This window comes from Typopeltis vanoorti, chromosome 17, assembly GCF_054136105.1.
Source record: "Typopeltis vanoorti isolate ZY-2024b chromosome 17, IOZ_Tvanoo_1.0, whole genome shotgun sequence".
NCBI classification, from domain to species: domain Eukaryota; kingdom Metazoa; phylum Arthropoda; class Arachnida; order Uropygi; family Thelyphonidae; genus Typopeltis; species Typopeltis vanoorti.
The window spans coordinates 14678681-14705928 of NC_143565.1; the positions used below are offsets into that span (position 1 = coordinate 14678681).

The window sequence follows — 27248 nt, forward strand, 5'->3', positions numbered from 1 at the left end:
GTGTGAAAAATGAAGATATTGAGGAGAGTTAGGTATTTATAGTTTAAATGAAAAGATCAAGGTAAACAATAGAAAGAAATGAATAGAACATTTACATAGAGAGGAGGCGAAGATATCGGACTACCAAAAGTGGATAAATATAGACCAAAGGAAGAGAGAGAGTTTCATGATAGAAAGACCAGTGAAGCTGGAACAAGCAAATGTTTATCCTTGATGAGAATAAATAATTAAAAATAATAATAACGATAGTATTACTATTACTACTCTAGTATCTCTTGTTTACTTCACAATCAGCAAATAACAAATTTAAGGATAACTCATCTTTAACACAGTGCCTGGCTGAATCATTTTTTTGTTAGGAAATTCTTATATTTTACATTATAAATACAAATTTAAAAAATCAATACTTCGCTTGCTGCTATGATACCACACAATTCCCACGCCTATACCGTTAAAATCAGCAGTTGGAAAGTCTCAGAAAAGTGCGCAGAAGCCTTCGCGCCTTTTCCTTTGTATAGTAGCTTGGGGAGTTCGTTCACTAAAGACAAAAAAAAAAAAAAAAAAAAAAAAAAAAAACTTGCCCACGCACTGTTTATAGGATTAAGACTGCGCCTCTTTGTGTTTGTTGTTGATATCAAGTGGTCAATACTAAAAGGAAGTTACTGGGGTAGTTTTTGCACAATAATCTGATAATGCAAGAAATGAAATAAAAATCCGGAAATGCGTTGCTTGCTTGTGTCGTTGATACCGCTACATGCAAATCATGTGGCAATACTTTATTTCATTTAACAAGCCAGCAACGAAATCCAACTTAATAAGGAGGCAAAATACTGTACTGCAACACTTTTAGTTATTACATCAGATTAATATAAGTTTAAAGAAAATTAGACAGTATTACGCTACAGAGAAAATATTTTTGTAAATAACGCCCATAATCACTTTACGTAGGCGATAAGAAAAATTTGTTCAAATATTTGTCTTCCACAAAGTTCATCATTGATCTCTGATATCCCGTGATCATAAAAAATACCTACGAGAAAGAGTTATTCTTATTATTATTAGACACCTCCAGGGAGTCCAAAGACTCATCCAGGTTATGAAATAAGAACTTGACTAACTGCATGATATTTCTTTGCATCTTTAATTTTTATTTATCTAAATTTTTATTAGCTTTATGGATGCTGTAAAATTTCAAACAGAAGAGGAATTGAAGACAATTGCAGTAAATGAATTTCAGAAATATTTTCAAACGAATCCAGAATGTTGTGGAATTGCTCCAGGAAGAGTAAATCTGATAGGGGAACATACTGATTATAACGATGGATTTGTACTTCCAATGGTAATTTTTTTTTTTTTTAAATCTCTGTATGTGTGTATTCATATCAATACTCATTAATCATGTTTAGCAACACACAGAAACATTCAGCACTCAGTTAAGCGATTGCCAAAGTCAATAACACTGTTGTATTGAAACAATTCTGATTTGTTTTATACTTTATTTGTGAATAGGTTACCCACCTCTTATATATAAAGGTGTGCAATATATGTATATTATCCACAAACCCTGAACAAAATTATTACAACTTTAAAGTTTTATTCCAAAAGAGTATCCCATTTTTCTCAAAATTTCTTGTATGTTATTTTTGTTTCAAGTTCATGTTTATAAACGAAGATTGTTAATAAGTATTAGTTTTATGTTCTTTTTATTTATTTATTGATTTATTATTATTTTTGACATTCAAAACATATTTCATATCTGTTTTCTTCCCTATTAGCATTGCCACACAATGCAATAAGTGGCAATATGTAAAAATTAAAATTCACTGAATATTTTTGGACTGGTGAATTGTTTTTATGAGAACTAGTTGCAGTTTTTTTTTTTTTTAGTACTTGTGATTTTTAAATGTCTATAACATTAATAAGTATTAATTTAGTTCATAGTCTTGGTTCCCATGGAGGTGCCAGTGTAATAATTACAATATCAAATCTTATGGTATTGATAATCTTTTGCTACTATACTTTAACTTATAACTATATATAACTGTACTTTAACCTTGACTATTATAAACTTTTATTAAAAGTTTATAATAGTCAAGCTAATTAGAAAACAGCAAAACTAGAAGAAAAAAATGTAAATGCTTCAGCTACTTGAACAAATACATTCTTGATTCTTTTTTAAAAATCATTTTAATGAAATATTTGTCATTCTAGGATTTATATATAAGCAAGGATGAACAGGATGTTTGATGCTTTGGATTTGAGAAGTAAGCTTGCAAAGGAATTAGTGGTGGTTTTGGAAACAAATAATTTAAATGGACACATGGAGAATGTGAGGGTAGATTTCGTTAAACTATTGAGGAGAGTGAAGGACAACAGTATGATAAGAAAGGAGTTTGTGTGTTGCCTAGGTATAATAATGATGAATTGACATGATGAGTAAAAATCATGAATGATATGACAGCACAAAAACTGTGCGAGGAGAATGGGGTGCACATTCTGTTGATGTGTAGAATGCATTTGAGGAATTAATGAAATTGTATAAAAGAGATGGATTTGGTGTGAATTAACTGGTAGATGGAGAATTAAGTAGAGGAAACAGTGGGTGTTGTGTGGAGCAGAGTGCTCTCCTACAATGAGTCTGACTCCTTGAAGGGTATCATATGATAATGATAATTACAATAATAATAAATGACACTAACAGAAATGATCGTTTTCCATACTTTTCCAGTTAAAAATTCATATATTACTTCTTGGGGAGAAGAGAGAAAATGTACATCATGAAACTAATAGTAATCAGGAACTCAAACAGCACAACATTGGTTATGCACTATCATATAAATATGCATTTTCTGGTTATCATTTATAAGGTATTGCAAGTTATGCATGACACTGATGATAAGCATCTCGAATGCTTGCATTCACATCTTTCAAGGAACTGAAGAAGAGGAATTGAATTGAGTAATCATAAGCATGTTGCAATCAGGCAGCAGTCATTTAGGAAGGATGAGCAGTTTTAACCCAATGTTGGATATAGCAGAGTAGGACGAATATAGGCAAATATAGGAAAGTATGCTAGGACTAATATGAGACTACTGTTCCCTTCCACAACATTTCAAAATATTATTATTACTGTTATTATTATTATTACATGACACCTCCAGGACTCTAAAGACTCATCCAACTAATTTTTTTTCAATAATGGTAATGCTAACTGTTTAATTCCAGGCTCTTCCTTTGGTGACTGTGGTAGTAGGCAGGAAAACTAATTCTGGAAAGTGTTGTGTTCTGACTCTGAGTTCTGATGTTGATGATTCCAAAATGGCTGAATTTCAGCTCCCTTCTCCTGATGAACCATTGACGCCTGGAAATCCTAAATGGGCAAATTATGTGAAAGGGGTAGTAGCAAATTTCAAAGGTTTGTTTTTTAAAACATTATTTTATTTTATTTATTTACAAGCACACACAGGTAGAGAGCCTATTTGAGAAAATTATTGCACCAAGAAGTAGTTATAGCAAAGAAAGCATTAGTGATAAATAGACATACCATGAAGGAAAATAATTTAAGTAATTACAACATAGTAATTTACATTTAAATTATAAATCATAGACAAAAACACAGTAAGCTGTTAATATAGTGATCTCATAGGTAGCAGTAATTTGTTTCATAGGATTTATTAAAAAAAAAAAAAAACCATCGTTGCTATGGGATTTTAGTTGAGATTTTTGATTTTGTTATAGAGAATAGCAGGATTTGTTATATTGATATTCATCAGATTTTTTCAGTCAGTGGTGTATCCTTATCCTAGGCTTCTCTACTTTTACCTACAACTCTTCCTCCCATACATCAGTGATCTTCTCTCTCTCCCTCTCTCTCTCTGACTTCCATTTGACGTAATTTTTGCTTTTTTTTGTTGAAATTTCTATTCATAGTTTTGATGATGATAGTACTCCCCACTCAATCCTCGTTTTTCATTTTCAAAACCTTATAGTGCTCAGGTAATTCATGCCTGATCTTAGGATACTATTTCTGAATTTGGGGTGGTGCACCTAGGATCTCCCACAGAATGCCTGATTATATTCAGAAGAGAGTAGTCTACTTAATTGATGACTCCTCTTTGACTCCCTCCAGTCAAAGAGGAGTCATCTCTTTGATGACTCCTATAGACACTCTCTTACAACATTGCTTTTTCTGTGGTATTTCCATGGATTTAGCAGACATGAGCAGCTGCTAGTCAATGCCCATATACAAGTCAACTCCAACTTATTGAACCCCTTTCTCATCCTGCTTTTTTCCCTGAACCTCTGCTCTTTGGAACACTGTTTTCCCTAATGATTACAAATTTCAGGTCTTCAAGAAATGCATCAACAAATTATTTTCTTCTTTCTAACCACTTGTCCACACACACACACACACACAACACTATTGTGTTGAGACCTCTTGTGTGTATGCTTGATGTAAAAAAAAAAAAAAAAAGTGATAGTAAATTATTAACTGATTACTGTGATATTTTAGAGATGCTTGTGTCGTAAATATAGAACAAAATAACACATGAACACAAGAATCAGGATGAATAAAGTATTAAACTTTACTAGCCAGATATTTCAACCTGAAAATTATAGGTCATCATCTGTGGCATAAGGCTAGTCAAGTACAAGGTAGAATGCAAATAAGGATTGTTTTTAAAATAGTAAGTGCCACATGATGATGATGCTCTTTGGATTATTTTAAAGATTTAGATTATTTAACAAAAAAATCCTTTATTCCATTCAATGAACAACATCCTCTTGATTTCCATCCTTTAAAGATAAAATGATCTCTTCCTGGCATCTTTCAAGTTCCCTGTCACCTTTCCTATTTTGGACAAACGAAATGCTCTGTGGAGAAAAGATTACAAGGCAACCAATCTTGCATTGTTAATAATAAATCTGAGAAATCTGGCTGAACAACATATGCAAATTGATACCAACCACAATATCCTCTAGTCTGAAGCATACTTACTCCATTGATGCCACCACAAGTTTGAATGTTTGTTTAAAGAGAATGGCAAAGTCTTTCTCCATCATTTGAACCTGAATTGGAATGACCCACTTTCCTTACTGAAGATATTGAAAAGTGAAGTCAGGCATCATTCATATTTTTATTTTTTTATTTTATTTTAAATAATGTAATGCTTCTTCTGTTAAGCACTTACATTGTTCTATGTATACTGTCATGTGGCTCTTACTGTTTTAAATAATCTGTTGTTTGTATTCTGTGATAATGACCTGCAATTTTTTATTCATCCTTATCCTTGCATTCATGTTTTTTTGTCCTACTAATTACTGTGGTATATTAAAAAAAAAAGCTAACTCAAGTATCTTCTAGGATACGACTTAGAATTGTGATCATAATGTGTGGCATAATTTATGAAAGATATCTCACCCACAACTAAGTAATGCTAAGTAATGAATATGTGATAGTAACACTCTTGATAACAAACCATTTTCCTAATTTTTAGGGATGTTATATATATATATATATATATATATATATATAGCTTCTGCTTCTTCTTCTTTAGCCTCTTTCTTCCACTGCTGGATATAGGCCTCTCCTTAACTTTCCAGTTCTGTTTGTTTTTAGCCAATGTCCATCATCTCATGTCAGATCTTTGTAGATCATTCCTCCATCTTGTTCTTTGACAACATTTCCATTTCTTGGTATCCATTCAGTGATTTTAATTTTGTTCATTTGTTTTTGTCTGGCAGTCTGCTAATATGGCTAGCCCATCTCCATTTACATGCTTTACAACATGCACGGAAAGGCTTATGTGTTCACAGTACATTATACAGTTCACAGTATTTTTTAATGGCATGCAATAAAAGTGTTCTCATTAAATTTATTTGCAGAAAAATATATAATAATGTCTTTACAATGCTTACAATATTTACACTGCGCATACAATTTTACATTACTAATATTTTATTTCACATAGGGACACTGTATTGTTTTGATGCAGTGATAGCTACCAGTGTGCCTGTAGGAGGAGGTTTATCAAGTTCTGCTGCTTTAGAAGTAGCATTTTATACCTTTTTGGAGATTCTTAGTGATAACATATCCGGTATAAGGTAAATATTTGAAAATTAAAATATAAATATTTAAAATGAACACAAATTTACTGAATGATGTGCAGTTAAATTCTCAACTTTTATAATTTGCTCTCAGATTTTAAGACCAATAATAAACACCAGAAATTTGGGATGACTTTTGATATGATCTCTTCCAGTTTTATAAAGCTTTTTGTAGATCACAGATTTATTTATTGTATAGATACAAAGTTGTTTCAGCTCTAATTTTAGTTGTTTTAGTACTTGAATCACATCCTGTAATGAGGTGGATATCTAGAGTAATTACTTTGAAAGATTGTAACAGGGTTTGTTCTGCTATTAAAAATGAACTTGTCATCTGTTTGAAGAAACTAGACATCTGTTTGAAGAACCAGTTGCAATCAGTGAGCATCTCATAACTTTTTGTGTAAAATTGACTAAGAATCACCAGACTACAGTTATTAGTGTCTATGCTCCACCCTGATTGCTGATAATAATGACTCAGATTTCTGTGCCAAATTGGACCCTTGGACAAAAATTGGAAGAAGGATACATGCAAGTGCCTTGTGTGTGTTGGGGGGGGGGTATATGTTTGTGTGTGTGCACAGACAAGAGAGCTTAAAGAAAGAAAGAATCAGTTGACATGCTCCTTGAACAGCTGAAGGCTGTAGTCTTTGAAGAAAACAGAGTGCCAGAGGATGTTCCAAATAACAGAAGTAGATGGAATAAAAGAAGAAGAGAATTTGGTTCAGTAGATTTGAAGCTGAGTAGTAGCCATGTTCTTGCAGTCTTAGAAAAGATGGGGAAATGATGGTGGCTAGTTCAGCAGAACACTTAATAAATATTACCTATAAAATAGACATAAAGCAGAAACAAAACACTTGTGAGAAAATGGAGCAAGTCTCAGAGAGAGGAGGTCATCATTTAATTGAACGCCCTCTTCTGGATAGTAACATGCACAGTGCCAAATGTGTGAACAGTTTATCAAGTTTAGGCAGTAAAGCAGTATCTGCAGGATATCAGTGCTACCGAGAAGAGAAGAATAAGAAAAATAATGTCAGGTCACATAGGGAAATGCTCCTTGACCATCAGTGTCTGAAAACACCAATAGAAGAAATTTTTCTATATACTGCAGGGGAAAGAATAAGAAAACAACAAGAGTTATCCATAGAACTTAAATAAGAGTGGAAATTAGCAAGGATGCAAGGACTAAATTTTTTGTTTTGAAAGTGGTGAATGGATGAAATGAGTTGCCATAGGTGAGTATGAGTGCATGGTCAGTGAATTAGTGTAAGGAAGGAGGGGTACGATAGGTATTGTGTTAATAATGGTTTATGTGGACCTCTTAAAATGAGTGTTTTCCCTGTCACACATACACACACATGTCAACTTGCTGATTGTAAAGGTGTGCCATCCAAATTGAGATATTGCATTGCTAGATGTGACACTGAGTGATATGAGAATAGAGGTATACAAATTGGAGTGCTTAGGATAGTGCTGAGCCTTCATGTAAATAAGAGAGTCGCTGAGTACAGACATCAAAGAGTAATATACAGAAACTGAATCTAGATGACTAGTGTTGTCACTTGTATTCTGCATAGCTCCATACTTGGGTGTCACTACTATTTAATTTGTACATCAATGATATAGGAAGTGATTTAAATGGACAGTTATTTGTTGATGATGCAAAGCTGGGTAGTGCAATGGTTAATGATACAGAGATCTGCAAGATGATTTAAGTGGACAGACAGTATGGACAAAGGATAATAGCTTCCAGTTTAATGTGGTAAATTGTAAGGTCATGCACTTTGGGATGAAGAGATCACAAGCTTGTGTACTACATTGATGGTACTGAACTGCAGAAAATATGTGGCCAGTGATTTGGAGGTGATTAAGGGCATATTGTAAAGATGATTAGGATAGTTCATCAGATTATCTGGATGTTGAAGAAAACACTGACAAGCAAAATAGGAATGTTATTCTCTGTCTCTTTCTTTTCTCTCTTTCTCTCTCTCTCTCTCTATAAGGCTTTAATAAAACTATGTGTGGGCATTGACAGTATGAATGTCCACAGCCAGTCTTTGACATCATCATAATCCAGTAATACCATAATGTTTACAGTCTGAAAGTGATTGCTTACAGAGTTTCTTTGCTGATAATATGTATGACATTATATTGACAAAGATGGAGGCAGTAGATTTATTTATTTGAATGAAGATGAACACATTGAAAATAAAAACAATTCAGATTGCTTTTATTTTATAAGCAAAACCAGCTGTGCCTTTTGTAATGAAAACGATATGCATTTTTAGCAAAATTTCAGACAATGTAATTCTTGTATCCATTCTTTTATGCATTACTCAAGAATTATCAGGTATGTAGTTCTTCCTGGTCCACTTCCTTAATTCAGTCAATTCATTTTAGAGGTGCTACTTATTAAGAATAACTAGCATCTCTGAAATGAAGAATTTGAAGATCTGGAAAGGTGGACAAATGTATGGACATGTCAGTTTAATGCAACTAAATGTAGGGTCTTGAAATTTGGGATCCACTGATGGAAGTTTGCATTTTCTATTGATGAAACTATACTAGAGAAAATGTAGAAGGTAAGTGATCTTGGAGCGATAGAAATTTGAAGTCCAGAGGACTTACTGCAAAGTTTGTGAAGATAACTCAGAGATTTACTGCAGTACTGAGGAGGACATTGACCAGAGATAAGAGAAAAATAGTTCCATTGTATAAAACTCTAATCAGATCATATCTGGATTACTGTGCCCAGATCTAGTCAGATATCCTCAAATGTGGAGATGGTGCAAAGACTGATAACAGAAATTATATCAGGACTGCAGGACACTGGTTATGGGGGATAGACTGAAGGCATGAATCTGTAGTCTGATGTAACGGGGGGGGGGGGTTGATATGATTGAGACATTTAGGCTGTTCAGAGGTGTTTACTGAATTGATAACGGGAGATGATTTTTCATATGGTAGAATGAAAGGCAGGAACAACAAGAGGCTGTCCTGGAAAGTTGTGGAAGAAATGAGTAAGAAGTAAGTATATAGAGAGTGGTGGGAACATGGAATGCATAGCATAAGAGGTGCACACAATTAATGCATTGCAGAGAGTGCACACAACTAATTTAAAGAGTGGTGTGATAGACTTTGTTATCTAAGACAGACATTCCTCAATGAGCTTTATGAGGTCTGGAATAATAATTAAAAACTAGCACTTTGTAATGCAGTTTGGAGGACTATGCGAACTTTCGCTTTTGATTGGAAAGTCAAATATTGTGAAGGAGTAATGTCTCAAACACAAGTGGTAGGATTTTCTTCCATTAAACTCAGATCTTTCATCCCATCGAAACAGACATGCAAGCTGGAGAATGTATGCAATTAATAGATACTGTATAATTATACTGACCTCATGACCTTTAGTTTGTTTCACTATATACCAAGCAACTCATCCTGGTCCTTAATAACCCTAAATCCATAATTGCACTTATACCAAGTAGACATATTATGATGATTCTTTTATTCCCATACACCAGTGGTGTTCAACCTTTTTTACTATGTGAGTTACTTTTCTATAAAAAGTTATTCGGCGATCTACTCTCTTATATAGATCACGTCCCCCCCAACCTGATATCTGATTACACAAAAATAAACAACTAAAAAAAAATACACAACTAAAAACTTTATTTGTGTATTTAAAAATTTATTTATCACTTTTAATTATTTTAATACAACAAAAAAAAAAAACCCAAATATATTGGAATAAAATATTTATTTCTCTATTTTGGAAAACCAAAGTTAGAAAAAACAACAGATTGATTACAAACTCACAAGTTACAGGAAATGCTGGTTGATTAAAAAAAAAATAATAACTGAAATTTGGCATTGTTTGGACCTTGCAATATTTTCATAGTCAAGTTGATATGAAGAAGTGGCCAATCGCAGACAATCATCCAAACGATCGTTTGTAATTTGGTTTCTTAATTGATTTTTTATGACGGTCATATTTGAAAAAGCGGATTCTGACAAGTATGTCGATCCGAAACATGACAGAATTTTTCGCGCAATATCAGTTAATATTGGGAATTTTCATGTGTATACTTCCAAATGACTTCATTGTTTATTGATTTTAAATGTAAACTATTCTGAATGTTTATTATCTCAAGTTCTACTTCAGCTTGGTTTATGTCAAACAGCCCACTAATTTTATTTGAAATTTCTGTGATGTTCAAGTTTTCTTGAAATGGATTATTGATAAAAGATACAATCATTTCAGTTTTATTAAAATCTTTAAATCTTGAATTTATTTCTTCCTCAACTAATTCTATTTCACGAATAAATTCTTTTAAATCATAGCGAAGCATTTCTTGATTTTGTTCAAAAAATTTTAATAAATATGGGAGATGTCTAAATTTATATTTTTCTTTAATAAAAGTAAGTATTGTTGGAAAGTTTTTATTGAACTTAACATGTCAATTAAATTTTTATCTCTACCTTGTAACTCTAAATTTAAATTGCTTAATTTTGTACAGAAATCTGCTAAAAATAATAAATGTAACAACCATCTTTTATCACTTAATTGTGGATAAATATCTCCTTTTTCATCAAGAAAATTTTTGGCATTCTATTGTACAACAGAAGTTCCCTATCATCATCTGCCTGTAATTTAAATAACTGCCATTGCAGGGCTTTTCCTCAAACAGAATTTACAATTTTAAATGTAATATCCAAAACATCTTTTGTGTTTAATCTTTTACTACACAGTACTTGTTGGTGAATAATACAGTGGTACGTTAAAAAAATCTGATTATTTGTCATCGTTTTTACATAATGAAATGAAGCCTGATTTATTACCTATCATTGCAGGAGCACCATCAGTAGTAATAGACACAAGTTTAAAAAGCGGAAGTTTGTGTTGTTTCACAAATTCATCAAATGCCGAAAAAATGTCTTCTCTACTGGTCCTTCCCAATAATGGTATAATTTTCAAAAGTTCTTCTTTGAATAATCTTGAAATACCATGCGAATAAATACCATTAACTGAGCAATATCAGTGAAGTCATTTGATTCATCAAATTGTAATAAAAACGCAACACACCGGTGAATGTCTGACATTAACCTGGCCTGGAAACTTTTCTCCGGCAATTGGAACTCTTCCTTTCGGCAATTTGAAACCTTGTCTGTGGCCTAGAAGTAGTCTCTCTCTCTCTAGCGACGTCACGAACCAAGAAGCTCCTTTCTGGAAGGGGAAACTCCTCTCTCAAGCAACGTGGATCCGGGCAGTCTCTCTGACGGTGACTCTGGACCGAGCGGCCTCCTCTCTGACAGCAATTCTGGAACCGGGACCCCTTCTGCTTGCTTCAGTCCCTTTTTATTAGGCCTCCTCTGAGACCTTGCATGAAGTTTGGACCCCCCAAAGAATCGGTATGAGTCTTTCATCTTAAGTTGCAAGTTTGGCACGCCTTTTGTTCGCCTCTGCTTTCTTTTGATTGTAAGTTGCCAACCATCAGAAAGTTGTTCGAACTCTTTCTGACTAATTTCGGAGATGTTTACACTTAGAGCCTGCAAGCCTTTCTCATACATACAAGTTTCAATAACAATCTTTCTAATGCCGCCATGTACAGCTTCGGCGACAAAAACATTGCCTTTGTTTTTAACACTCTAACATATTCTTATTGAAGCAGTATATACAGTTAGCTTCAAAAGAGTTATTTACAAAAACATCTAATACAAACTATACCGAGACAAACAAAGTTTATTTTTTTACAATATTCACATGGGACTTAACCTAAGTAAAAAATCGATGTAGTGTGCTTTGAAATATTTAATATTTAAGCTAAAATCGAGTTTTTACACTTTGCTTATAATTGTATTCACTCGGCTCGCTGTTTGACTTCCATTGATCCAAATTAATTCATTTACCTGGACTTATAAGAAAATTACTGATTTGACAATTTTAATGAAAAATAAATAAACAATAGCAATACTCTTAAACGAATTAAAAATAATACAAAATAATGATAAATAAAATATTATGTTTTCAGTTTTAATTAAATTTGTAAGTAAGGAGAAATACACAAGAGATCGACCAAAAATCACTCCGCGATCGTGATCAACAGGTTGAACACCTCTGCCATACACCAAATTAACCAAGTCCATGGTCTGTACATAACATGTGAACTGACTCAAATCTCCACGATGACTTTATGCTCATCTCAAACCAGATTGAGCTCTAGGTAATGTGAAATTCCTCTATAGAAGAGTTATTGATTTTATAGCAGTAGTAAATTTGTTTGCGATGTCACATAAAAAAATTCCACAGCTTTGCGCAAGATCGATGCCATGCTTGCTCACAGCATATCAAAAACGCACTCGCATGAAAATCTATGAACAGTGCTTAGAGCGTTTTAACAAGAATTAAACTGATTTTGTGTGTTGATTTATTACTATGGATGAGACTTGGATTCACCATTACACACCAGAATCCAAATAGCAGTCAAAACAGTGGACAGAAGCCAGTTGTTCAGCGCCAAAGAAGACAAAGTCGGTTCCATCAGCAGGAAAGGTCATGGCATTGGTGTTTTGGGATGCTAAAGGCATTTTGTTTATTAATTAATTATTATAGACGAAAAAATTCGTGAGAAAAGATCTGGTTTGCAGAAGAAAAAAAATCATCTTTCATCAGGACAATGCACCTGCCCACAAAGATGTTTTTGGCAATGGAAAAATTAAAGAAGAATCTGCACTATGAATTGTTGGAACATCCACCATATTCCCAGATTTCACTCCCTCTGACTTCTATCTCTTCCCAAAACTAAAACTCTTCCTTGCTGGTCAGCGTTTTTCTTTGAATCAAGAGATGATTGCAGCTTTAGAGGGGTATTTTGCAGATCTTACTGAGAACCACTACAGGGATGGGATAATGGAGCTGGAGCATCGCTGGAATAAATGTATTAGTGTTAAGGGAGATTATGTTGGAAAAAAAAAATTTTGAAATTATAAATTCAGTTTGTCATTGTTAGGCCAAGAACATTTCAGACCACCCTCATAGTTATTAACAGATTTCTTAAAGCTACAGTAAATTCCCTGTTATAAAACATAAATTTCCATTTTGGAACATTGCACAATAATCAGAAAACATCCATTTCTGTGTCCAGAGACATTTTCTAAATATGAGAGGCCAGGATAGGAAGATTACAAAAATTAAACAATCTAAGAAATGTACTGCACTCAATCAGATAGAGTGAAATACAATAGTGGTTGACAGTGAAGCATATTGTAAGCACAATTCATTAGACTATGCCACAAATGAAGCTTAGCAGCAGATGATTTCACTGGATCACACTCCTATTATCAGCTGGGAAAAAAAGCTGTTTTTAGCTAAGAATGGCAGGATCAGAGTATGATGATGATAGCATCTTGAATCTATGGACCAATCACCTAATGTCAGGACTGCAACCTACAAGGATTGTCTGAAAAGTTTTCGGCATAACAGTTAAAAAACAAATTTATAATTTCAAAATTATTTTTATTTCTCAACATAATCTCCCTTAAGACTAATACATTTATTCCAGCGATGCTCCAGCGCCATTATCCCGTCCCTGTAGTGGTTCTCAGTAAGATCTGCAAAATACCCCTCTACAGCTGCAGTCATCTCATGATTCGAAGAAAAACACTGATCAGCGAGGAACAGTTTTAGTTTTGGGAAGAGATAGAGGTCAGAGGGAGGCCAAATCTGGGGAATAGGGTGGATGTTCCAACAATTCATAGTGCAGATCCCTTAATTTTCCCATTGCCAAAACACCTTTGTGGGCAGGTGCATTGTCCTGATAAAAGATGATTGTTTTTTTCTGCAAACTGGGTCTTTTTTCACAAATTTTTTTTGTCAAGTCTGGTTAAAAAGATTGGAATAATATTCCCCGGTTATTGTTTTACCCTCAAGATAATTAATAAACAAAATGCCTTTAGCATCGCAAAACACCAATGCTATGACCTTTCCTGCTGATGGAACCGACTTTGTCTTCTTTGGCGCTGAAGAACTGGCTTCTTTCCACTGACACTGACTAAATCGATGCACAAAATCAGTTTTATTCTTGTTAAAATGCTTCAAGCACTGTTCAGAGATTTTCATGCGAGTGCATTTTTGATCTGCTGTGAGCAAGAATGGCATCCTTTTTCATTTACAATTCTTCATGGAAAATTTATCCTACATGCTCTTTTGAAATGCCTATTGTCTCAGCAATTTCACGCTTTGACTCGCGGGTCATCCAATACCATATCGTACACTTGATCAACGATTTCTGGTTTTTTTACACATTTTGGACATCCTTCACGTGGATCATCTTCAAGGCTGGAATGGCCACGTTCAAACTCATCACTCCATTTTTTAATTGTCAAAAATGAAGGAGAAGAGTGCCCATAAACTTTTATGAACTTCGAATGAATTTCTTTTGGCATTAAACCTTCTTTTACAAAGAATTTTATAACCACACGATACTCAATTTTATCCATTTCAAGAGATAAAATTTGTTTTATACAGACAGCTATATAAAACAAACTACTACTTGATAGAATGACTTGCAAATTCACATCGATAAATAAATAAATTCCGTGTGATGATACAGCATTCCCCCTTTTTTTACGGGAGTTCACGGTACCATCTAGCCCCCCCCCCCCCCCAATTTTATCTGGGCTCCGGAACCGGCATAGGCTGATGAATCAGACCTATGGCTGGGTCAGTATTCCTGACTGTGATCCATGTGTGTCCTCCTTGGACCAGTTTGCCTGCTTGCAGGATGAAAAAACACCAGATAAACTGGCAGAAAAATCCCTGCTGTCCACGCCCAAGACCGGCTAACTTGGCTATGGCTGAGGAAGATCCTTGAGCTCCTCACGTCGTTGAAGGGAATCTAACCTAGGACACTCCTTCCCCAGGCATACGGTTGCAAAGTGCAAAGCCACTATTCTTGGCATATTCCCAAGATTTCTCAAAGACTTGCCTTAAAGTGAAGATATGGTCAGTTGTGCTTCTACCAGAACAAAAGTCAGATTGTTCTTCCTGGAACTTTGACTCAACTATGCTCCTGCACCTTCTTTCCAAGCACCTAGCATATACTTTCCCAGGCAGGTTGAACAAAGAGATGCTACGATAGTTGCTGCAATCTCTCTGGTCTCCTGCAGCCTGATGAAGCAGCCTGACACACTCGAGTCAGCCAGAGAACCCCATCTCGATTTAAGGCTTTTAGCATTTCAGGCCGAATTTCATCATCACCTTGCCAGATTTTAGCGATTTTATTGCTAAATGGACCTCTTCTGCTGTGAGACTAGTCATCACCCTAATCTGCACCTCTTGGATGTTCACAACTGATGGGCCACCTGGATTAAGAAGGCTCCCAAAATATTACCTCCAATATATGGAGGATATCCCTCTCGGTTGTTAAAAGTGCACCATCAGAGGCCTTAATTGCTCTTGCTGTGCATGATTTCTTCCCTCGACGGTTGCAGATGGTCTGTCAGAATACTTCGTTTGCATTTGCATAGGATGAGTCTAATCTTTCTTCAAAGGATTCCCAAGCCTTCGGCTTTGCTGTCTTTACTGCCTCAGTGTACCGGAAACACATCTCAGGTGACCTGACCTTAAGCCATGTTAGGTAGGCCTCTTTTTTTGCCCGGACAGCTTTTTGGACCTCTTGGTTCCACCAAGGTGTCCTTTTCTCACTGCCCATCGCCATGCTGAGCCGCTTTCTGCCACAGCATGAGAGTGCAGAGGCAGTGACAGAAGTTCTGAACAGCCCCCCCCACTCCTCCTCAACATCTGCAGTATGCTTGGGAATCTCTTTGAACCTGGAGGAAATGTCATCTGCAAAATTCTTCTTCACAGTCTCATTTCCAGTGCCTCCCATTTCACGCGGTATAGCTGCTTAGGCCTACCAGTATTGATGGTAGCATCTGGTTTCTGAAGCTATAGAGTGCAGACAACAAGGTGGTGGTCAGTTGACAGTTCTCCTCCTCTCCTCACACGAACATCCAGCACTGAGGAAAATAGGTCTGCTGAGACTATAAAGAAGTCAATGAGAGACTTTTGTCCAAGTGTATCCCTGTACCTGGTATACTTATGGATCTCGGTGCTGAAAGAAGGTATTCATTATGGACAAGCTGTTAGTAAGCAGAAGTCCAATAATTTCAACCCATTCATGTTAAGGTCAGGGTCACCGTTCCTCCCAACAGATCACCAGATTTAACATGTGCATTGAAGACATGGCTGGAGTGCTATGCAATAAGAGGGTGCCAATCAATCCGAAAGGCAAAATCTATAGGACAGTAGTGAGGCCAGCTATGATGTATTCTATGGAAACTGTGGCCCTGAGGAAAAATAACATCAGCAGGATGGAGGTAGCAGAGATGAGAATGCTTAGGTGGATGTGCGGTGTGACCAGAAAGGATCGTCTGAGAGATGACTATGTGAGGGGAACCGTGACAGTTACAAACTTAGGAGCGTAGATACAGGAGGCAAGGTTGAGATGGTTTGGTCATGTGATGAGGAGGGAGGACGAATATGTGAGAAGAAAGGTCATGCAGATGGATGTGCAAGGAAGGAGGAAGCAGTGGGCAGCCAAAGAAGAGATGGAGGGAGCTGGTAGAAGAGGACTTGAGGATGAAGAACTTGGATGTGGAGGAGACTCATCATTAACAGCGACCCCACTTAAGTGAGACAAGCTGCAGAAGAAGAATTGAAGTCACCCATTAGCAGGACTGATTCCATGTCTGTCATCTCCTGTCAAAAGCAGCATCCACTTCCTCTAGGAAGGCAGAGTATTCTGACTCCAGATTAGGTGCATAGGCTTGCATCACAGCCAAGTCGTGGTTTTCATCTGGAGCCTTAACACACATATCCGTCCCCCTAATGGGATCCATTCAGCAACACGGTCTGACAGCTGGGGTCCACACCCTCCTGAGCAGACATTGTCGGGTTCACACCAGAGTAATAGAGCTTCCACTCCTCATCCAGGTTGACAGTTCCAGAGCCTCTCCTCTTGGTCGAAGAAAGCCCGACTAAATCTAGTTGGTAGCGCTTGGCTTCCTCGACCAGTTCCTTCTCCTTCCCTGTCAGAGAGAAGATGTACCAGTTGCCTAAAGCCATAGTCTGGTGCTGTTGTCTTTGCCATTTCCGTCCTTTTGCAGAACCATTTTTTGCGCTGCCCCTAAACACCTCCCCAAACAGGTAGCCGGCCCATTGATGGAGTTTCCTCTAGCAGAGTGCTGAGGAGTGGTGTCTAAAGGAGACTGTAACATATTTTTCGAACAGGTCCCTCTGCCTAAAACCTGAACACGTCCCTTGGTAACCTGCGCGACGGACGATGCGGTGTGACCATTGTTTGATTACCTGACCATGTTACAGTGTTTCGTAATGTCCTGTTAGCACACCCTGTTTGCATAAGACGAAATGACACAGCAAAATAGGAAAGATTCACCCCTAGCCCTCGAATACTCTAATAGCATTCGCGGGGAAGGAGCAAGAAGAGAAGAAAGAAAGAAACAAGGAAGGAAGATGAGGGACCAGTCTACAGATAATATAATAGATGCATATTACATGAAGTAAGGCATGGTCCAGCATCAGGTACTTCGGGTTTGCCATGCCCATACTCACTAAAGTGAGCCTCTGAGGATTAGAACAAAAAAAAAAAAAAAAAATAGAACAAAAATAATAGGAAAAAATATTCAATATCATCTTCCAGTACCAAAAGAAATGCTATGGCAACAATAACATTTGAAGCAGTTAAAACTTCTGAAATACCAGTGGAGTGAAGTATCGTGCAGGGATGCCTGCTTTCACCATATTTGTTTAACCTGTGCCTGGAAGAAATAGTAAAAGAGTATTCCAGAAAACATGCGAATAACTATAAAGGGGCAGAATTTACACCATATAAAATATGCAGATGATACAGTGTTATTTAGAAATAATAAAGAAAACTAAAAGTACATGATTGAAAACTTACATAAAAACAGTAAAGACTATGCAGTGCAGATAAATTTTTATAAAACCAAAGGAATGGCAATAGGCAGAAATGGAGCAGAGCTTAACTTAGAATCAGAAGGATATAAACTGGAACAGGTTAAAAAAATAAAATTACCAGGGCATATTGATCACAGACAGGCTAAATTATGAATAAACTATTGAACACAGAATAAATTTAGAATAGTCTGCTATGACCAAATTTACAAATATATGAAAAATGCACATCTCTCCAAAGAACTTAAAATCAAAGTAAATAATTCAGTTCTTTATGGTGCAGAGACTTGAGTTATCAAACAGAAGGAAGAACAAAGAGAACAAAGATTGACAGGCTTTGAAAACAAGTGTTTGGGGCAGGGTGATTTAAAGAAATTGGCATTGTGGGCAATGGATAATGATTTTCAATTTAATGTTACAAAACATAAGGTTATGCATTTCGGGTTGAAAATGGTGTATCATATTGATGGTAATATGCAGGAAATTGCAGGAAATTGATGGGGCTAGGGACATGCTTGGTGATAATGGTGGACAACGAATTTAAGTTCAGAGGGCATATTGCAAAAGTTGGTAAAATAGCTCAAAGGATTACTTGAATGTTGAAAAACATGCTAACAATAAAGATAAGGAAATTATTATCTCTCTTTATAAGGCTATGATTTGGCCAAATCTTGAGTACTCTGCACACAGATTTCGTCACTTGGGTTTCTTGGGGATCAGCAGATGGCAGAGAGGAGAGGATTCAGAGACAAGTGACCAAGCTGGTGCAGGTCTCTGGAATGCTCCCTATGAGAATAGGTTGAAGGTGTGTTGAATGTTGAAGGTTGATAGGCAGAAAAGTGGACACATGATAGATACTTATATATTAAAGAGGTTTAATAAAATTGATGCAAAGGAAATTTTTCAGTATATGATAAATAATCAGAGAACTGGGGATCATCAATGATGTAAGGCTGTGTGGATTAGATTTTTTGCATGGAGAGTGGTGAACGAGTGGAACAGATTGACAGAATTTGTTGTGAGTGCCCTGATAGTGAATGAGTTTAAGGAGAGGTATGGTATGTTTTGTGTGCATAAATGTTAGTGCAGGTCTCCCATGATGTGGCTCTGGACTCAGTGGAGATACTGTATAATAATAATATTTAAATCATCCTGCAGGATATCTACATCACCTTTTTCAACTGTTGCCCTCCCCAGTTTTGCATTATCACCAAACAACTGAATATTCCTCATATCATTAATATACAAAATAAAGAGTAGTGGCTCTAGTGCAGAATCTTGTGGCCCTCCATATGATTCATTAACTTCTTGATCTAATAGATGCAACACTTCTATACCAATAATTAAGGCTAGTGTGTCATTATCAAATTCCCGATCTGTATCTTCAAGCGATATACAGGATACTATGATAATACATGATTAAAGCTACTCTCTTGTACTGAAATATTCTGGTTTATTTGAAATCATAAATAATAGATAACATAATCTTATTGGGTTTTAAGACAATCCATTCATATACATGCATACTATCTTGAAATGACTGATATAATCTTAAAACTCTTATGAAAAATATAAATATACATTATCATATACATTATTATTACTATTACAACACACATACTCACGGTCATAAAACATGTTACAGAGATTCAGCCTGAATGCTGCAAAATCTTTCACACCATATCTTAAATTCATTCATAGTCCTAGCATGTTACTGGCAACATATTTCCAATTACCCACCATTTAATGTTATTATAATTCCTGTCAATCTTATAATAATAAGATTGCTTTGTCACTATTTTGTATCGTGCAGGTTCTGTTCTGATTTATGCTTATGCATGTACACCATATCATGCAGGTTCTCAAAACTAGATCTGATAGAATAGGGTGGTTAATTCTTATTCCAATAGTTTCCTATGTTTGTATATTGCTTGTGCTCTTCTGGCCAGTTTGCCTGTTTTTCAGAATGAAAACCCAAGTTTCCAGAAGGAAAAACTGCCACGTGGTATGAGACTGGCTAACTCATCCTCAGACCTGATAAAGGTTCTTTGCATCCTAGACAGGATTCAAACCAAGTTCTTTCCAACTAAAAGGCATCATCAGAACTGCCTGCTCAACAGAGGTGCTATTGTATATAATATTGTTATTATTTTTATTAACTTGTAGTGTTGTTATGTTAATGTTTTAACTGTAATTTCCATACAAATGTTAAAATACAGTTTCAATATCAGTGCAAATGTTATCACATCACTAAATGCTGTCCTGCAACTCATGTTTAATATGTCCTTATTAAATGTTTCTTAATATGTATTTGTAAGTATTCTCAAAGACATATAAAGATTATTATTAATAATAATAAATTATTATCATCATGAGATCTCCATGAGTTGTAGGACTCATCACAGGAGATCTGATTTAGACATTTGTATTGTACAAGGTCTATTGCATATTCCTTGTAATCAGTTCACTATTGTTTTATATTCTTTTATATTATAGGTTGTTTTTTTTTTCCAGTTTGCAAGATAAAGCATTGTGCTGTCAAAAAGCTGAACATGAATTTCCTGGAATGCCTTGTGGAATTATGGATCAATTTATTGCATGTTTAGGAAAAAAGGATCATGCACTTTTAATTGATTGCAGGTTTGTTCAGTTCTTTCTGTTTGTTCTGAAAATCCTATTCATTGAACTGAAAAAGAAAAAAGAATGGACTTTATTATTACAAATTATTAATATTATTAATATTTATGAATTAGCAGGGAAACAAATGTTAGAATGGTAAAAAGGAGGTGTATTATAGACAATGTGAAGGTTGAAAGTGAATTTTAATGGCATCTGCAAGGAATGAAAATTATTTTTTTTTGTTGTTGAGTTTCTGACTATAGCACCTTAAGACAGCATATGAACTGAGAAAACTTGGGGTTTCAGAGTTTTGTATCTGATTATACCATTGGAGAATATAATTAGGAGGTGTGAAACTGAATTAAGCACGTTCACTTATTTAGTGAACATGTTTAATTTTAATGATTAAGTTGTTATAGACCTGGAAAAATGAAGAACAAAATAAATATAATTTATAAGCTGTTGCAATCAAGTAATTATGAAAACAGTTCAAAATTGCTGTGGACATAAGAACTAATTTCCTTTCATGATATCAGCTAGGAATGGATTTTGAAAGTTGCTTGTTCATATACATTTTTGATTATTTATCTGTAGTTTTTGATGTGTTTATGTATGAGTGCTGTTGTAGGTGTTGTGCATTTGTAGTGTGTGTGTGTTTTTTCAGTTTTAAACATTTCCAAGATAGAGTGACTTGTACTGACTGATATAGACAGCAAAAAGGCACTGCTTTGTCTCTTTCTGACATGCATTTTAGACTTCAGTGTTTTGTGAAGCATGCTAGGTGGATATTTTGTGAGTTTTAAAGCAGATGAAAGGATATTATGTGGGAATGCAAACTTGAATGTAGAGTTTATGGCTGATAATGTATCATTGGCTGAGTGTGAAAAAGTAGTGAGAATGCAACAAGAAGAACGTTCTCATGTGATAGGCAAGAAAGATAATGTGAAAAAGCAGTGAATGAGTGGTAAGAAAATTGCAAAAAAAGTGAGCAAATGATCTTGTGAAAAAAAAGTCAATAGTCACATGAATGATGTAAACGACAGTAGTGAAGTGAAAGTAGGACAGAATGAATGTGCTATAATAGTGACGAATAACACAATATAAATTGGTAAACAAGAAGAGGAAGATAACAGAGAAACAGAGACAGAATAGAATAGTAACAGTTATATATTAATGTGAGTGAGGATATCAGAAGTGAATTGGTGAGGGACTACATAAGGCAAGTGCATAGTGAGATAGGACAGTTTAAAGAAGATTAGTTGTTGAAAGTGTAAGAAAGAAGGTGCCAGTAGAACAAGAGTTGAAGATAAATGAATGCCATGGAAGGTTGGAAATTAGTATAGTATGATATGGGGGTTTGGTGAAAGATGTGAAAATGGAGCAGGTGTTGAAAGTGTGTTTGAGAGATGGGACAATAGGAATAGTGACTGAGTGGAGAGGAGAGGAAATATAGAACTGACTGTGCTGGTAGGAACAAATGAATTATGAGAAAGTGTGAACGAGGTGACACATGATTTGAGAGTGTTGCTAGAGACAGTGAAGTGTAAGAACATGAGAGGGAGAATTGTGAGTGTTGCAAGGCATGATAGTAGGGGAGTGGAGGAGAAGAGTAAGGATTATGAATGACATTATAGCTAGAATTGTATGAAGGGGGATGGGGATATATATGGTCTTGAGTAATAGATGTATGGGATAAATTTGAATGTAGGAGAGAGAGAGAGAGAGAGAGAGAGAGAGAGAGATTTTCTAGAGATAATTTCCTTTTGAGTGACAGAGTAAAGCTATATAGATTGCTGTTGCGAGGAGAAGAGTGTGTTATCCAAGCTGGGAAATTAAAATTTGATGGGAAGTGGCTGAGTATAAGCTACCATAATTGGCGCAAGATAAATGCAAAGATGGCCTCAGTGGGGTCAAAGGTCTTTGAGTGATGGGAATGCAGAATTGTGTGAAAAGAAAAGAGGGAAAGTTACAGGTAAGTTACTCTGTTTATACACTAATGTAAAGAGTATTAGGAATAAAGGGGCAGAGATTGTGGCCTTGATAAAATGAGTCAGTATGCAGATTATTGGTGTGTTAGCAAGATGTGGTTAAACACTGAGGATGGTATACTGACAGTAATAAAATATGATAGTTATAGAATTTTCAAGGAAGCTAAGGATAAAAGAGGGATGGGATATCACTAATGATTTCAGAACTGTTGTATCCCTCCATGTGGAACTTTTAAGCAGTAGTGATAATGTCTTTGAAGTCATTTGATGTGAGCAGGAATTTTAGATGTTTAGTTACTACAGATCATGTAGCATGACATGATTCTGTAATGCTCAGAGAGATGAGACTGGTTGGTAACATGCAGTTGATAGTACTAGATGACTTTAAATGTGGATAGATTGACTGGAAACAGGAAATAATGTGTGGGTAAGCAGACTGAATTCCTGGTGCTCCTTAAAAATAACTACCTTATGCAGCATGTTGGACACAAATTTTGGATTTAGTAATATCTCATACAGTGCTAACAGAAGTCATCATGCTGCCATTTAGGGAGAATGAACCTGTGATTTTGACATTCTAAGTGGCTAGTCAAGTGCATATACTTAACAAAACAAAGAAATATATGGAATTACAGAACTTGAGACTATGATAAATTAAAGAAACAGTTGACTTGCCATGGCTTGAGCAGTTAGCACTGTATGAGATATTACTAAATCCAAAATTTGTGTCCAACATGCTGCATAAGGTAGTTATTTTTAAGGAGCACCAGGAATTCAGTCTGACAAGGAGGATAATCATTAAGTCCTAGGACTTGGTTTGAGACAGGTCATTTATAGCAAAGTCAGATTGCATTCCTAAGGTTAGGAGGATAAATAAAGTATGAGTGAAATGGATGAATTATGATGTCAGAGCTGCTAAGAAAGATGATGTTATGAAGTATAAAGAACAGTGTACTCAATAACATGAGCAGTATAAAGCAGAGACTTGAACAGTGATGAATATGAGGAAAAGAGAAATAGGCATGTGAAAGGAGATTGCTGAGGCGACAAAAGCAAAATCATAGAGAATTCTACAGATATATAGCTAGGAGAAGAAAGGTGAACACGAAAGACTGATGTTAGTTGCTGGAGATGTATATGGGTCACATTGCTGAAAGACATAGTAGAAATGTTCAGTGAATATTTTGTTAGTGTATTTCATGTTGGAGAAGTTAGTGTTGAATAACAGTAGGAAGGGGGAGGCAGACTCATCATTGGAGGTTCATTCAACTGACAACATATTTATCATATAGAATCTTAAAATCCTTAACACTCCTTGCATTAACAACACATTCTGGTAATGCGTTCCATTCACTGACAATTCTCCATGTAAAAAATCTACTCCTTACACCCCCTCTTCACCACACTCTTACACAACTTCTGGGGATGGTCTCTGGCTCTTCCCCCATCTCTTTTTATAATCTCTTCTGGATTAATCTGATAAAATCCCCTCACTAACTCAAAAGTCTTTATCATATCACCACATTTAGCAGGGTTTTTTTCTCCCGGAAACTCGGATTTTTCATCCCACATACAGACAAATTGGCCCTTCAGAACACACGCAATTTACAGACAAAAAATACTAGTTGTGGTGGACGGTAGATGGCGTCGATGGAGATGATTTGTAGTAGAGGTTCAGTGTAGTGGTTGAGACAGCTGTAGGTGTCCTCCTGCGGTGAGTCTTTGGACTCCTTGGAGGTGTCAGGAATAATAATAATAATAATTTCCTCCTATCCACCAAACTTTGCAATCCACATTTCTTCAACCTCTCTCCATAGTCAGCATTCCATAGTCCTGATATTGTTTTAGTCACTCTTCTCTGGACCCTCTCCATCACAATGAAAACCAGGTAATCAAATCTTAGCACAATAGTCCAAGTGTGGTGTGACCAGTGCTTTATACACTGGCACAACCCCCTCCTTATCCCTACATGTCAGAGTAATTTATATCACAGCAGCATTATGATGTACAGTCTTTGAAACACTTGCAATATGCACTCTAAACTTCAGTCTGCTGTCAACTATCACTCCCAGATCTCAAATCCACTTCTTGAAGTACAGCACGATCCATATAGTACACAGCCTTATATTTCTGCACCGAAATGTCTGTTCAATTCTTCCTGAAGGGAATTAGTTAGCATCAGCAGTGCTACTTATAATTCTTCCCAACTTTGCATCATCAGCAAACAACTGAAGATCCCCAGTCAATCCACGTGATATATCATTTATAAACAAGTCCAACAGCAGGAGCCCAAGAACAGAACCCTGGGGCATGCCATTGGTTATCCTTCTTTTTTTTTTTGAGACTCTCCATCATACACAACTTGTGGTATCATTCAGAGAGAGCAATCTCTGATCCATCTAACCAATATACTATTGTTGTGTCCCAATTTATGATTTTTATTCTATCTAGTTATTTCCCCTTTATCTATGTTCAACTATTATCTATGCACGAGATATCACCAAAATTTTTACTAATACTTAAGTTAATTCTCCCCTTAGTATCCCTAATATTTGTATTATGCTGCACCTTTTGGGACATTTAGTTTAAGATATTATATACAAAAACAAGGAGAAAGAACTAAAATATGTCTGAAAGTGAAACAATGTTGCAGTCGTTAAACTTTATCTCGTTTCTTAACACATTAATTTCCTGCGTGATTAGGTTCGTAATTTTTCAAGTGGTGCGTTGGACAGCAATTTCAGACAACTGTTTTATCATTGGACAAAAGGTTTATTAAATTCCTTAACATGATACAATTCAAATATTAGTTATTATTCAATTCAATGCTATACTAAATATTTACAAACTGACATTAGCTTATAAATAATTAAGCTATGATCCTATAATGAGTATTACGATCATGCTGCCATACACATTCAACACGGACATATAAGATTAATTCACACTATTTAACTATCCAAACTTAAGTAGATTAACTAAACCATTTACTGCACTGACACATAACTATGACATTTAAACTTTCTTATACAATATATTAGACATGCAAAATTCTCAGGATGCTTAATTACTCATATAATATTAACATTAGTAAGCTTACTTTCATTATATTCTGTCATATACTAAAGTCCTAGTATTGTTTTCTTAGTCCCTTCAACAGTTCAGTATTAGAATAATGATAACTAATACAGAAGAATCTTAGTTAACACGAGATATATTTTACAGTACCTTTCTTTCTTGAATTTTCCATATGGGCCTCTACCTTTTTCTGATCGAACTATCTTGGTATAACCTCTCCGATAATCTGTTTCTCCTATGTTCCTTTTGGAATTGAACTATGCTTACGCGGTCTTAACCTCTCGTTTAAGATATATAATGGCTGTACAACTCGCGACGTGGACATCGATTTCTTTACTTCTTTCCCTTTCTTGTAGTTGTCACTGGAGTTGAAACACAAAGAATATGCTTTCTTTTCCTTGACTTTATGGCATTCTTCACTTCTTACATAGGAAGTACGGAATCGAAATCCCGTTCACTTTCGTTTCCGTGTTGTGACGACAGAGATATAACCCTATCTCGCCACTCAGGGAAAAACTGTGAAATCCATATGAAAGAGCTCGCGAAGAACTCTCCTGGAACAGAACCAAAACCGAAAGCCAAAAAGAGTCCTCTCTTGGGGGGGGGGTCTAACCCTTTTATACCCTCTCTCTCCTAACGGCACCTTCTTTAACTTATTTTCTTTGCCCCCCCCCCCCCCCCCCCCATTTTGACTTGACTCTACCGACCAATTAGGGTGGCATTTTTCTGCCAAATGTCATTTGATTGGCGAGCCCGTAACGAAGTCTCAATCCGGGGATTGACCCTAAGCGATTGTCTGTTGTTTTTCTTGTGCTAGCCTCTAATTTGATCCCCTTTCCAAAATTTTTCTATGAATTTAATCTCTAGCCTCTCTCATACCATTTCTTATGACTAATCCTTTTCTGTCTTATTTAGTTAAATTTTCTCTTTTATATCATATTACAACATTAATATATTCTTTCTTTCTTTCTATTTGTTAGTTAGTTCAACAAACACCTTTATATTTTATATATTTTATTGGATGCAAGAATATTTCTTTTTCTTTTAAATTATTCATCTATTATCTTTTATGCAGGGTTTTTAATTTATTTATTCTTCATGTTACACCATGATAGCTGAGAATTTTACATTCTTAAGATATCAGGGTGTAACACTATCTGTTCCCATTGTAAAATCTCATATAGAAAAAAAATATAAATATGTTTTCTATGTCGATTTTTCATGCGCAATTAAATTACATATTATATCTGTAAGTAAAAGAATGTATAACTCAATGTACTGAGATAAATGTTGTAACTAAATGTTAAAAGATTTGAATAAGAACTACTAGATTTGTAACTAAAATTCAGCTCAGACAGGATTAGGCTAGGAGACCTAAGGCTAGCAACAGTCACATTAGGTCACCAGATTATGAGTTTTCCTGCCAAAACTCAGCGATAGTGTGGGTGACAGAGAAA

General features: G+C 35.5%; 1 protein-coding gene across 2 annotated transcripts in view; it reads left to right on the top strand.

The window, feature by feature from the left end:
* The first annotated feature begins 662 nt into the window (after window positions 1-662).
* The window catches only part of LOC150097177 (galactokinase-like), a 71459-nt gene continuing 44873 nt past the window's right edge, over window positions 663-27248 (top strand). The window contains exons 1-4 of one of the 2 annotated variants that reach the window (XM_090407488.1): window positions 663-1339; window positions 3226-3415; window positions 5973-6105; window positions 20621-20746. In XM_090407488.1, the coding sequence (XP_090263614.1) occupies window positions 1175-1339; window positions 3226-3415; window positions 5973-6105; window positions 20621-20746 (614 nt within the window). In that variant the 5' untranslated portion in view covers window positions 663-1174. The remainder of the gene's footprint in view (window positions 1340-3225; window positions 3416-5972; window positions 6106-20620; window positions 20747-27248) is intronic. The other variant, XM_090407487.1, reaches the window with a different exon arrangement.